This window comes from Lampris incognitus, chromosome 5 (genome assembly GCF_029633865.1).
Source record: "Lampris incognitus isolate fLamInc1 chromosome 5, fLamInc1.hap2, whole genome shotgun sequence".
NCBI classification, from domain to species: domain Eukaryota; kingdom Metazoa; phylum Chordata; class Actinopteri; order Lampriformes; family Lampridae; genus Lampris; species Lampris incognitus.
The window spans coordinates 63,878,486-63,893,145 of NC_079215.1; the positions used below are offsets into that span (position 1 = coordinate 63,878,486).

The window sequence follows — 14,660 nt, forward strand, 5'->3', positions numbered from 1 at the left end:
TTAGTTGGAGGAGCAGCAGCTCTGTATGGGCTTCACCAGAGCCGACGACAGGGGAATTGAGGGGGAGTGCTTGTTAAACTGCAACAGTAGGGATTTCGAACTGCGCTCCTGTCATCCACCTGGCAAATGTCCGCTCACTGACTAAGAACATGGGCGAACTACTGCTCCTCAACAGAGAAAAAAAATTTGACTTTTCCAGATCTGCTGCCCTGGGCCTAACTGAAACCTGGCTTGGTGAGCGTATTCCAGACAGCTTACTCCATCTGCCACACTTCCATTTCCTCCGTACGGACTGTGAGATGGAGCTAACGGGGGGAAAATGGGGAACGCGATCTGCTTCTATATAAACAAAGGTTGGTGCGCAGATGTCACAGTGTTGAAGAAATCAAGAAGCCTTTGCTTAGAAATCATTTTCATTGGCTCTAAGCCATTTTACTCACCGTGGGAGTTTTCATCATTTATTCTGGCTGGTGTCTGGCGACAGACATGGGCACAAGTCCATGAATACTGGGATGGCACCCAGCGCTTTACCTGTACCCCCGTCCATAGAGTTAGTGGTTGTCAGCAAGGGCATCCGACGTAAAAGTTTGCCGAATCAGTATGCGGATTAACAAGACCATAACGGATCCGTCAAGGCTCTATATGGGATGGGTCGAGTCCCGGGTTAACAACAGCCGCCATTGGTGCTGTGCCCTCACAGGGTACCGATGGAAAGTATAAAATCCACTGTGGCGACCCCTGAGAAACAGGGAATAAGCTGAAAGAAGAAGAGGATGATTCTGGCTGGTGTCTATATTCCTCCCCAGCCGTGTATTAGTGAGGCGTTACAACACCTGGCTGACCAGATAATAAACATGGAGCACAAATATCCAGACTCCCTTCTCATTATCTTTGGGGATGTTAACAGCGCAAACCCCAGCCACGAAATGCCAACATAAAGACAGCATGACAAGTGTCCCACCAGGGACAAAAACACACTGGATTGCTACACAATATTAAAGGATGCCTATCTCTCTGTCCCCCATGCAGCCTTGAGACTCTCTGATCACTGTCTGGTTCATCTTCTCCCAACCTACAGGAAGAAACTAAAATATGCAAAGCCTGTGGTTAAACCTGAGGAGGTGGATTAATGAGTCAAAACTGGAGCTTCAGGCCTGCTTTGATTGCACCGTTTGGAGTGTTTTTGAGGCTGCACCAACAGACCTGGACGAACCTACTGACACTGTGACATCTTACATCAGCTTCTATGAGGACATGTTTGCGCCCACCAAAACCTTCTGCACATTCAATTACAATTTCATTAACAATAAGCCCTAGTTCACAGCAAAACTCAGACAGCTTCATCAGGCCAAGGAGGATGCCTAAAGCAGTGGAGACACGATCCTGTCCAATCAGGCCAGGAAAACACTGACAAAGTAGATCAGAGTAGCCAAAAGGGGCTACTGCGTCTGTGTGGAAAGGCCTGCAGGACAACACCAACTACAGGAAAGCCTCCCCCCAAACTGTACAGATCCTTCAACTAGCTGATGACTTCAATGTGTTTTACTGCAGGTTTGATCAGCCCACTCCCACACTCCTCACTAGCTCCAACTCAAACATTATACAACCAACTGCACCCCGTGCCCTCACCCCTCCTGTCCCCCCTGACTCCCCACTGGCACTGGTGGTCTGTGCAGAGGATGTGTGTCAGCTCTTCCAGAGAGAGAAGATCAGGAAGACACCAGCCCCAGATGGCGTGTCACCCTCCTCTCTGAAGGTATGCACAGAACAGCTGGCCTACATTTTCACAAGGATATTCAAGAGATCACTGGAGCTGTGTGAAGTCCACTCCTGCTTCAAACGGTCCACTATCATCCCGCTCCCAAAGAAATCCTTCATCACTGGACTGAATGACTACAGGCCCATCGCCCTGAGATCTGTGGTCATGAAGTCCTTCGAGAGACTGGTGTTGACCCACCTGAAGGACATCACAGGCCCCCTGCTAGACCCCCTGCAGTTTGCCTACCGGGTAAATAGGTCAGTGGATGATACAGACAACATGGGACTACACTATATCCGGCAAAAACTTGACTCCCTAAGGATGTACACAAGGATCCTGTTTCTGGACTTCAGCTTGGCATTCAACACCATCATCCCAGAAGTTCTGAGCACCAAACTCACCCAGCTCACTGTGCCCACCTCCATCTGTCAATGGAACACAAGCTTCCTGACTAGACAGACAGCAGCAGATGAGGCTGGGGAAAATCACATCCAGCACCAAGTGAGTACTGGCGCCCCCCAGGGATGTGTACTCTCCCAACTGCTCTTCTCCCTTTACACCAACGACTGCACCTCAGTAGACCCGTCTGCTCAACTCCTGAAATTTGCAGACGACACTACTACAGTCATCGGTCTCATTCGAGATGGAGATGAGTCTGCATACAGGCAGGAGGTCGAATAGCTGGCCCTGTGGTTCGGTCACAACAACCTGGAGCTGAACATGCTCAAAACTGTGGCAATGACAATGGATTTCAGGAGGAGCCCCCCCCCCATCACTGCCTTCCCTCACCATATTCAACAGCACTGTGTCAGCTGTGGATTCCGTCCGGTTTCTGGGTTCTACAAACTCAAGTCCAATATCAACACAGTCATCAAAAAGGCCCAGCAGAGGATGTACTTCCTGCGCCAGCTCAGGAAATACAACCTGCCTCAGGAGCTGCTGATTCAGTTTTACACTGCAGTCATCGAGTCTGTTCTCTTTACTTCTATCACTGTCTGGTTTGGATCGGCCACCAAACAGGACAGCAACAGACTACAACGGACAGTCAGGTTTGCAGAAAAGATTACCGGTGCCAACCTGCCCACCGTCCAGGACCTGTGTACCTCCAGAGTCAGTAAACAGACAGGTAAAATCACTGCAGACCCCTCTCACCCTGGACACAACCTGTTCCAAATTCTTCCCTCTGGTAGATTCTACAGAAATTTGAAATTATGTATAAGTTCAATACAAGTTAAGTGTATTGATTTTTCCCCCCCATGACATTCCTTACCCTGAGCTTCACTGGAGGAACCATTTTCCTCAGATTCTCGCTTCTTTTGTCCCACTGTTTCCTCCATTTCTGTCACATAGGTGTAGAAACTGTCCCCTGTCATTTTGTCAGCCGTTACAGTCCCGCTCGTCTTCACAGTCTTCCTGCCAACCAAGATGCAGAGAGAGAGGGGGAGAGAGAGTGACAGAACTTCTATTATAGCTCCTCTTAACTAGCCCTCTTGTCTGGGGAAAACGTAAAGGGATGAAATGAGAAATGGAAGGTGGGGAAAATAAAGAAAGAAATTCATTTCATTCTTGCTTCACCTCTGAAACTATTCTGCACTGGAAAGAAGAAGAAATTGGGGGAAACACGTGGCAGGATGGAAGCAGAGCGAGACATACTCAGCCATTTTGTCCACAGATGCTAAAAGAACAATCTAATGCAAAATATTGAAGACGTTAAGTTCTACTGTGTGTTTTTTTCCTGAGGCTGAAAAGCAAAGAGAGAGAGACTTTGGGAAACGGAGAGGAGTAGATTTGTTTTCCCCAGCTGTTATAGTGGAGCATGCCTCTGTCTGCCAGTATTGGTGGCCTGTGCTGAGAATGTAGCTGCCTACCTCTATGAGTGTGAATGCTTCTCATTGTTCATCCGTCTTTGTTGCTGCAGGAGACTTGTTTGGTGATGAACCAGCCATCTGTATGTTTCTGTGCAAGTGCCTGTTCTCTCACATACATGCAACGTGTCAATGGGTTGTGTAGGCCTTATGTTTCAACAACGTGTGTGTCTGTGGTTCTACTAACGTGTATCTGATATCTTCAGGTGCAGGAAAGGATTCAGCCGGCCAGTTGAGGAAGCAGTTGATGAAGACCATGCAGGCCATCCCACACCACACCCACATGATGACCCGGAAAGACACGCCCAGGTCATAGATCAACTACAGAGAGAGAGAGCGAGGGAGATGGGGGGGGGGGGTTAAGAAAGAGGCGAAGGAAAAGAAGTGAAAAGTGAAGGAAGACAGAAAGAGAGAGAGTAAGAAGAGGATGGTGATGAAGAAGAAGGATCGATGCACTGTCCTCAGAAATACGTTCTGATCAGTGGTGGGCTGTCAGGGCCATCAGGGCCTTCTCTGCTGGACCTGTCAAAATCGAAATCATAATCTGTTTATCATAGGTAAATTGAAGTGTGCCTGAAATGTGTCTGAATTCAATTACTTTGTTTTCTCGTGGGATGAGCAGTGATTTTCTATATTAGAACGTCATCTAAACGCATCACAGCTCCTTGGACCAGCACCTTTCGTTGAAGCCAATCAAAATTTTGATGTATTGTGACAGAATGCTCCAGGGGCCCTGAGATGTATCGGTGCTAGCCCCCCGTGTTGTCATCAACGTTGAGCTTGAGCCTTTGACAGGTTGTGACCAAACTAAGAGCGATGGTTGCTGCATTTACAGCTACTGATGATCTTGATGCCTATCTACTTTGCGTTTTTTGTGAATCTGGGAGGAATGTCAGCATTTTTTACATGTTCTCCCAAACAGAAAAAATATTGGCTGAATTTTGCTAGAGAAGGCTGCCATGAGTTTCTCAAGTGAGGGGGAACTTCAACTCCAGGTTGGTGTGCACATTTTTCTTATTGAATTGAAGGCGGTGCACTGATAATATTGTGGCTATACTTTATTGAATTTGTTGAAGTTGTGCAGGTGACTGATGAGCACTACATCAACTGTGGAAACTTGTTATCTCCTCCAGGTGGTATGCGTTTGGTTGCGTGTGTGTCTGTCCACGGCTTATCTTGCAACCTACTAGACTTATCAGCCTAAATGTTTTTAAAGATTATTTTTTCGGCATTTTCTGCTTTACTTTTAACAGTGACAATAGAAAGAGACAGGAAAGGCAGGGGATGACATGCAACAAAGGACCCGGGCTGGATTCGAACCCAGGCCGCTAAGGTGAAGACTTAACCTTATGTAGTACCCACTCTACCAGGTGAGCCACTAGGGGACCCCAACCTAAAAAAAAAATGTATGCACAGTTATGACTGCGTGATCAAGAACCTGTCATGGTTGCGGTGATTAAAAACCTTCGGAAAGCATTTATTCTCGCTATCCCCGCTCCCTCTCTTCATTCACTCTCCAGCTACTCCTCAGGGACAGCTCAGGTTGGACAGTTTGGAAACAAAGCAAGAGAGGCAAGATTGAGATGGCTTGGACATGTGTGGAGGAGAGATGCTGGGTATATTGGGAGAAGGATGCTGAATATGGAGCTGCCAGGGAAGAGGAAAAGAGGAAGGCCAAAGAGGAGGTTTATGGATGCGGTGAGAGAGGACATGCAAGTGGCTGGTGTGACAGAGGAAGATCCAGAGGATGGGAAGAGATGGAAACAGATGATCTGCTGTGGTGACTCCTAACGGGAGCAGCCGAAAGTAGCAGTAGTAGCAGTCATTGAGCCACAGATTGTCCCTGTTATTACAGCTTTTGAGACTATCACTCGTGATATTTTGATTAAGCTCATTTCAGCTTCTAAACCAACTATTGCCTGCTTGACTCCTTACCAGCAAAACTTTTTAAAGACCTCTGGCCTTTTCTGAGATCAACAATGCTAGATATTGTTAACTTATCACTTACTACTGGCATTGTTCCCAGCAGTTTTAAGACAGTTGTGGTCAAACCTCTACTTAAGAGGGAATAAATTGTAATTTTGGTGTCTCTGGAATAACGCCCTCTTGGCTTAAGTCCTACTTATCCTATTTATCTGGTATAATTACATCAAAATTCTCTGATGTCAAACATGGCGTACCCCAGGGCTCAGTTCTTGGCCCTTTACTTTTCTCTTTATATTTCGCCTCTTGGCCAAATTATACACAGTCATGGAATAGATTTCCATTGCTATGCGGAAGATACTCAGCTATATGTGTTTATAAGGGCTGATGATCGTACTCGAATTAGTAATTTAGAGACCTCTTGGCTGCTGTGAAAAATTGGATGTCTCTAAATTTCTTTGACTTTTTAAAATGCTTTTAAATTCGGATAAAACTGAGAGGCTGGTCGTTGGCCCTGCTAGACATAGACACCAATTTGACCTGGTAACAGTAACACTCAACAACTCTGTGATTTCACAAAGTGTGGCAGCCCAAAATCTTGGCATTATGTTTGATCCCAGCCTTTCCTTTGATAAGCATATTAAAGAAATCACCAAGACTGCCTTTTTTCACTTATGTAACATAGCTAAAATTCGGTCTTTCCTGTCCATGGCTGACACAGAGACTCTAATACATCTACTACTACTATTTTTTGGCTGCTCCCGTTAGGGCTCAGAGACTCTAATACATGCATTTTTTAAATCCAGATTTGATTACTGTAACGTTCTGTTTTCAGGTCTGCCACATACTAAAAGTCTTGGCTTTGCCCATGACAACATGGTTATTTCAATCTGTGCCTGTGACCTTTAGACCTTTAGACACAACGTTCTCTTGTAATGGCTGCTGAAGGAGATATTTCAGTATATCGTCTCAGGATCTGAAGACTGGATAATTCTTTAAGCAAGTCTCTCCAGGCAGTACACGTGGACTCCATCTCTTGAGGCAATGAACAGTCCCAGTCACCATTCTCTGCAGTGAACGCTCCAATAAACTTGCCTTGTATAGTCACTGATGCTACTAATCCCAATAGATTGAAGAGACTGTTCACAGTTGATAAAACACCTTGTCATGTAACGGATTTTACCTCATCAGAGGCTTTAAAGGTGAAGCTGTCTATCTTGCGATTCCAACTGAGGCCAAGACTGCATTGCATGGGTAATGTGTCTACATCAAGATCCAGGTCTTTGAGATCATTGGCATAATCTTGGAAAGTGTAGGGACTTCAAACCATCATCCACACAGAAGTCGCGTATGATGAATTGTTTGACCTCAGGGTCAGAATCTGGTTCGCTGCTTTGAACAGACTGTAGTAGGCAATACATAGCCACTGCTGGAGATGGAGTGTTCCCAAAGACATGTGCCTTCATATGATACTCCATGATGTCTTTGAAGAGGTCGTTGTCTTGAAACCAGAGGAACTGCAGGATGTTCCTCTCTTCTTCTTTTGCCAAGAAGCAGTGAAACATCTGTTTGATGTCTGCTGTGAAGGTGATGACTTCTTTCTCAAATATATCAGTACACCTAGCAGTGTGTTATTTAGATTAGGCCCAGTTAGCAAGACATCATTGAGTGACATGCCCTCGTACTGTGTGCTGGGAGTCAAATACAATTCTGATTTGCTTGGGCTTCTTCAGGTGATAGACACCGATAGACATCATTTCTTTGACTCCCGCACATGTTTTTAGGAAGTAAGACAGCTTGAGCCTTGGTCATTGAATCTTTCAAAGAATTCTGAATGGACAAGAAATCTGTTGCTCTGGTCATAGAATTACATTAAACATTTTGATAAAAATTGAGTTGTATGAATGTATTACAGTTGACCAAAACTTTAGACTTTACTAAGTGTGTGTCTGCATGCGCGCGTGTGTGTGTGTGTGTGTGTGCACGCACCTTGACACCAGGGAAGGTGACTGCTGACGAGGCATAGGAACCAATCATCAGGGAGAGGATGGTGGAACGTACATTGCCAAACATGTTTGGCAGCTATAAAAGAAAGTGAAAAGACAGTGAGTGAGAGATGAAGGGAGCGAGAGAGCAGGGAGTTGGGGTAGAAGGACAATTAAAGCCAGTTTAACAGTAACTCTTTTCATTTTCTCTCACTTACTGGCAAATGAATCGTGATCCAAAACCATCAGCTCTGTATTACAATACTACCCGTGTGAATAATGACAGCCTGACTCCTAAACAAATCCCCAAAGTCATCATGTGTGAGTGACACTAAAGTGAGTTTAAAGTGAGCTCACATCATTTCAGGAATCAGGAATCAGGAACATCTATTTGTCGTTTCATTCCATGCACCTGGGCACATGAAATGAAAGGATATATCGTTTCCCCCAGCCCACGGCAGTGCAAAACAAAGACAAAAACACATGTACAAACTGCAAGAACACATCCAAGCTACAAAAAAAACTACAAAAACCCCAAAACACGTATACCCAACATTCATTCATTCATCCGTTCATCTTCAGCCGCTTCTCCTGGGTAGGGCCGCGGTGGCAGCTAGCTAAGTAGAGCCCTCCAGACGTCCCCCATATATCCAAGATATCAACAACAACAACAATCACCGTCCAAGAGAGCGAACGCCAGCCAGGATGACTACCGGAACAGCCGGTCTGCATGGGCTAGCAGTTAGCTTAGCCTGCCCCGCTTCCGCGTCCTGTCAGACCGCCCTCGGTCCGGTTTGGTTTGGAAAGACCAGTTCTAAACCCAGGACGGCATCATTTCACCACCAATTCTCAATACGTCGTGTCAAGTCCTTTATAACTTATATCAGGGGAAGTGTTGGGGCTTTTTTATTTATTTATTTTTTATTTGCACAAACAGAAATAGAACAAGGGTTAAAAACTGCAGCATCGGCCACTGGAAGGCCGTAGCCACACATGTTAATCACATTTCAATACGCCATTTGTTGTGTATACTTGCTATTTTACTGATTTGCTCATGATTCTGTTGCACATTCAAAAAGCCCACAGGAGAAAGAGGCACTTAAAAAAAGTCAGGTGCACCTTGTGTATTTCACCAGCAGGTGGCGACATTTATTCTCTGTTAAGCACACTCGAGGTCAACTGTGCAGGAAAGCAGTAAGACAGGCTCATGAAGGCATTTCATACTACAGTCTCGAACTTCCTACTACACCACCACCACCTCAAAGCGAGGAGGCCTGAAAGCAGACACACAACATGCTGAAGCACGCCTGTTCTCACGCCACCGCATGGTTTACAGGAAGGCTGAGCTGCCGGCCTTCATACTGGAACAGGGCCCGTCTGCTGGTCTCAGGTGGGAAATATCTGTTTAACATCAGCACGTTGATTTTTTTGGGGGGGGGGGGGGTCTGGTGTTATCTGCATCACACACACACACACACACAACACAGCCATACTTGCTAAACAAATGTAGCCCATCCACTAAAATGACAGCCCGCTGTTGCATCAGCATGCATCCTCTTTCAGGAAAAGTATAAATGTATGTGTAAATAAGCATGCGAGTCCGCGTGAGCAGATATATATATATATATATATGTGCTTGTATTAGTGTGCGTGCGTGCAGCGTTTGAATGTACACAATCAACCCGTTCTCGTGCCCAGCTCGCCAAACCCCGACACTTGGCCACGCCCCCCGGCCTGGGGTAACTGTAGTGCAAACCCAGTAGTGTAAACCCATCCAGGCAGAGCAGTACCTTTATACCGTGACTGCACATATTGTGTTCCAGGTGATTATAGAAGCGTAGCCCCACAAACGGGAGGTGCTCGGTCAACAAGGTGATGGCAGCTAGCTGAGTGTGTTGTAGTCTGTTGGTTTTAGCCTGCGTGCTCTATGACGTCAGCAGAGCCAGAGGGTCACGGGGGGCTTCCAAACAAGTAGTATCCTGACATCACCTGAGAAGGTTTGGTTATTGTGTGCGTATTGCATACTAAACATTGTTATTGTCGTTATAGTTGTTATTTTATCCCCCCCCTCACCCTTTTTTCTCCCCAATTGTACCTCACTCTTACAACCAATCAATCAATAGATCAAGTTGCATTTTATATAGCGCTTTTATAGCTGCAACAGCCACTCAAAGCGCTTTCCAGGCTGTGCCGGTCTCTGCTCCACCCCCTCTGCCGATCCGGGGAGGGCTGCAGACTACCACATGCCTCCTCCCATACGTGTGGAGTCACCAGCCGCCTTCTTTTCACATAAAGTTTATTATTTTGGTACAGTTGTACTATATTGAAATATGATTAAAATACGTTGATATGTTCAATTTTATTTCAAATGTGTATATGTGATTAGATATGTTTTATTTTACTTACCTGTTGCACATAAGGCCAATCAGGAGTAAGGGGGAAGGGTCGCGGTGAGGGGTGGGGGCAAAAGACATAACAATGGCATAGAGGCTTCTGATTGGTTCTGACCAGGATGTAGGTCGTATACGTCATCAGCAGGAGAGCAACGATTGGCAATATTTACATTGGCCCACGTGTATTTGTTCACACTTTGCTTTTGCCCGAATACTGCTGATACTGTATAGAGATCGATACGCCGAAAGTTTAGGTTTGGGCTTGTTTTGTGGTCTTCCTAAGGTCGTGTATTTCTTTGTCACAATACAAGGTCTCTAAATTTAAGGCAAAGTTCATGATTTTTGAAATTTAGACAACATGTTGAAGCTGTTGAGAAAGTGTTGTGGCCTTTTAAGGCCACACCACTTTCTCAATAGCGTAAATAATTTTGAGAGGCACTTTATGTATTTCACATCATTCCGTACCAGTACTCAGAGTTCCAGAAATTCTGGATTTTCCATCATTTCAATCCCAGTTTCAGAGAACCAGAAATGTTTTTATCATTGCGTACCAGTAGTCAGAGTAGGTGGTTTATCAGGAGCAGAGGCTAGGGTAATAACGTGTTTCACTTTTTCAGTCCATGATGAAGGTGATGAGATCAGGAAGAAACCCACCAGAGGTCATAACAGCAGGGGCCTCCAGAGGCTTTAGTTTTTACCCCCTACACCAGTAGTGTAGTGGGTAAATTGGTGATCAGTACCGGTATTACATATTTTGCAACGTTCAGTAGGCTACTAGTGAATGATAATGAGCAATAATATCAGGGACACTTTAGAAATATCAGGCCTAGGTTTAGCCAGTGCCAGCACCAGTTCTGTATCGGGGCTCTTGTCTAGCTTATCTCAACACTACCCACACACTGCCTCGGCTCAGGCTCAGGCCTGTCACTCAATCCATCCCATATGACAATCTAACACTGTTTACATTTGCCTGATTTTTGTCAACGGTTATACATAGCTTGGATGTGCTATACAACTGATTTCCACACACCGGTACCTTACAGACTCTCGGTTTGCTCTAGGGAAGTTAGGTTATCGAAAGATCGTACACACTGAAATGAACTCACCGAGCACAAGTAGGAATAAACTGAGGGGGACCAGCCCAGCCTGCGAATCATCACGGTCCAAACTGCCCCCCCTTTGTGCAACCTGTGGAAATCGATGCACCATACGGCCTTGGCCCGGCCTAACAGAACAGCTCCAAGCCGCACAACACACCATTTCTCCCTCAACTGCTACAAACCGCCGAGAAATGGTCCGAAAACGCAGGAAAATCACTGAAACGTCGTGACGACAGAGCCAGACGTTGGTAGGCAACATGGCGCCCGTCGAGCACGTGAGATGCTCTCAGCCAATCACAGCGCGTGTTGCAAAGCTCAGCGGATGGAGAGGAGGAAAGAAGGGCGTCAGGGAGAGAAGGGGGAGACGGTAGATTCAAGGCTGGTGAAGAGGAGATAGTTGGAAAACGTAGCAAACGTCAGTTTTATAATTTACAAGTTTAATCGCACAATATTCGAAGGCGTAAGCTGTAAGTGTGATACCGGTGGATGTGAAGTGGACGTCGGTTAGATGTTGCTGCGTCCTTCTCCAGTTCGCCGTGACTCGTTAGCCAGCTAGGTAGCTAAGCTAGCAGCTGCTATAGTAGCCTTGTTTGCTAGTTCCGTGAACATACGCAGCTGCTAAAAGAAGACTCGTACGGGATCAGACACACCAGAGAGCGGGTGGAGCCGCCGCCAGGGTTTGCTCCCCCTTCCTCCGGCTACGTGGGGTTCTCACGCTGGAACAAGTCACCAGCAGCAGGCCTTTGTCTCGTCCCCACCGCGCCTGCTGGGCCATTCGTGCGCAGCGCCACGTCCTGACCATTGCGGAACTGCCCTTCTCCTGACCTGAGTGAGTACGTTTGTCCGTTTAGCTCGCAAGAGGGACGGTAACATCGGTGGGACACGTGAAACCAGACCTGCAGCGAGGGTGGGTTGTTGAGGACCTCTTCATTAGTTTGATAGATGCCGGCTTTAGTTTAGTTCATGTTTAATGTGCTTGATTTGGAATATTTTAAAAAAAGGAACCTACGTTCAAGAATCAAGAACAATGTATTGTAACGTGCATGGATAAGAAGACACGCTGGCCGCTGGTTCGCGGGTCTGACCCTTTAGTCTAGCGGTTAGCGATGCCTCCTGCGGTGCGGGCGGTACGGGTTCGCTTCCCGGCCGCGGCAGTTCCTGTGGTTGCGTTGCCCCCCCGAATTCGCTACAGCATTGTCATTTCTGTCATGTACTTGAGTAGGAAACGAAATTTCGTTTCACCCAGCCCACGTGCTTTGAAACGTCGACCTCTGAATCTTGGCCTCAGTGCACGTTGGAAGGCTTGTCATTCAGCAACAGACTCGAGACCAACTGGTATAGAGAGCTCTTGACTTCAGCTATGTCACTATACTCATATGGGTATAGTCGTCAAGTGGGGGCACTGTCAAATATGGTCAAAATTAATTTTCACAAATTTAACAATTAGATATTTACAATCTGATCACACAAATGTGTCTCCCGTCCCCTTAAACCTCCCAGTATACTCTCAATTTAGTATTTACAACTTCTGATTCTAGGAAATACACTCATGTTTTTAAAGCTATAGTATCGGTGAGGCGGGGCATGCAGCTTGATGCATATTAGCACCATATTTGTAGTTCTTCCAGTTTTCAAAGTAGGGTTGGAAATAGGGTCCTAAAATATATATATATACTTACTGAGTATATCAAATATCTGTTACAGCAGCCGAACTAGAAATTGCACAGCATCTAGATGATGCAGCAGTGTACATAGATGATATATGTTAAGAAAAATTGAAGATATTTGTTTATTTCAGATATTTGTAGAGCCCCACCATGCTGCTTAAAAACCAATCAGCACTACAGTTGTAGTTCCTCCGGTTTGCAAAAAAGGGTCATAAATAGATATATCTAGTCAAGTCCAAGTATCTTTATTGTCCCTTACAGGGAAATTAGTTTGCAGCTGGTATATATAAAACTCTCACACAAAACAAAAGATACAAACACCAAGGCAGAACTGACACATCACTGATGGACAACAACAAAACAACAGGAGGCAAGGAGAACCAAAGGAGTTCAAATATAGAGACCGGGGAAACAAGCAATCTGCAGACAACAGATGAATACTATCTACCGTCTAACAATTGAATGGCTGTGGGGACAAAGGAAGCCTTGTATCTTAGTCCTAGTACGGGGCATCCTCAACCGACGACCTGGCGGTAACAGCTCAAACTCTGGCCGAATGGGGTGACCTCGGCGCTCCAGAAGGGAAGTAGCCTTTCTGAACACCCTCCTATTATAAAGGTCAGTAAGCTGGGCTGGACTTCTCCCGGAAATCTTACCAGCCCGTTTGATGAGTCTACCAAGCCTTTTTTGTTGGCCAGAGTCAAATTGCCAAACCAAACAACAATGCAGTACATTAAAACGTGTATAAAAGCGAGTCATCATCTGGGAGGAGACATTAAATGTCCACATTTTCCTCAGGGGGAAAAGTCTTTGGTGGACCTTCTCTGATGTGGAAGCTGAAGTAATACTTGTCACTACAGAAGCAACATGAGTTTCAAAGTACAGTTTGGTGTGGAGAACAACCCCCAGATATTTGTAGCTGTCCACAAGCTCAATGTCAGCACCGTTAATGCTGGTCGGTACAGGACTAGGAGGAGTCTTTCTGAAGCTGATTATCACGTCTTTACTTTTAGGCACATTTCAGTGGAGAAAGGAGCCATCACACCAAGACACAAAATCATCGACCACAGGTCCGCGTTGTTCCTCCTCCCCTTCAAGAAGACCTACAATCACCGAGTCATCCACAAATGTGAAGGTGTGTCTAGTGGTATGGTTGCTATAGCGACAGTCGTTAGCGTACAAGATGTAGTAGGGTAACGGGGAGAGGCAACAGCCCTGAGGGGAGCCGGTTGAAGAGTACAGCTGATTGGAAAAGGAGCCATTAAGCCTCACACCCTGGGACCTATGAGTGAATCTATCTATAACATATGTCAGATATTTACCGCGGCTGAACTAGTAATTACCCTGCGTATCGATGATCTACGTTAAGAAAAAGTGAAGCGGCGGGTTTATTTGAGGCCTCCTGATCCGTCTCTAACGGTAAGCTGAAGTTAGACATTGCAATTGGTGGACACCTAATAAAACATTTCATATTCACCTTTCGTATTCCGAATCCGTTTGGACTGAATTCTCTAGTTACGGTTTTGTAACCGGTAACACAAAGCGAACTGTTTTCCTCGCCATAGCAATGGTAGCCGAGGATTATGGGTAGTGCAGAGCCTGCTATCCAAAAATGTCAACAACAACAAAACTAAACACTTTTCTGAATCGAAGGAGAAATAATCAAAAGTGGTGGCCTTAATGTTAACCTGTTGTATTGGTGAATTGTCGTATTGTTGCACATTCCTGTGTTTGTGTTGAGGAATCAATGTCTTCTAGTTAGTATGGTTTAGGTCTCTTTTTGGGGAGCGGGGGTCTCCCCAATTATACTTGGCCAATTACCCTATTTTCCGAGCCGTCCCGGTCTCTGCTCCACCCCCTCTGCTGATCCGGGAGGGCTGCAGACTACCACATGCCTCCTCCCATACATGTGGAGTCGCCAGCCGCTTCTTTTCACCTGACAGTGAGGAGTTTCACCAGGGGGGGGTG

At 45.8% G+C, this 14,660-nt stretch overlaps 1 protein-coding gene across 3 annotated transcripts in view; it reads right to left on the reverse strand.

Annotated features, from left to right (window-relative positions):
• slc43a1b (solute carrier family 43 member 1b) overlaps nucleotides 1–14,660 on the reverse strand; it is a 47,333-nt gene that overhangs the window by 14,563 nt on the left and 18,110 nt on the right. For all 3 annotated transcript variants that reach the window (XM_056279903.1, XM_056279901.1, XM_056279902.1), the window contains exons 6-8: nucleotides 7,537–7,629; nucleotides 3,812–3,945; nucleotides 3,030–3,172 (exon numbers count right to left, since the gene is read on the reverse strand). In XM_056279903.1, the coding sequence (XP_056135878.1) occupies nucleotides 3,030–3,172; nucleotides 3,812–3,945; nucleotides 7,537–7,629 (370 nt within the window). The remainder of the gene's footprint in view (nucleotides 1–3,029; nucleotides 3,173–3,811; nucleotides 3,946–7,536; nucleotides 7,630–14,660) is intronic.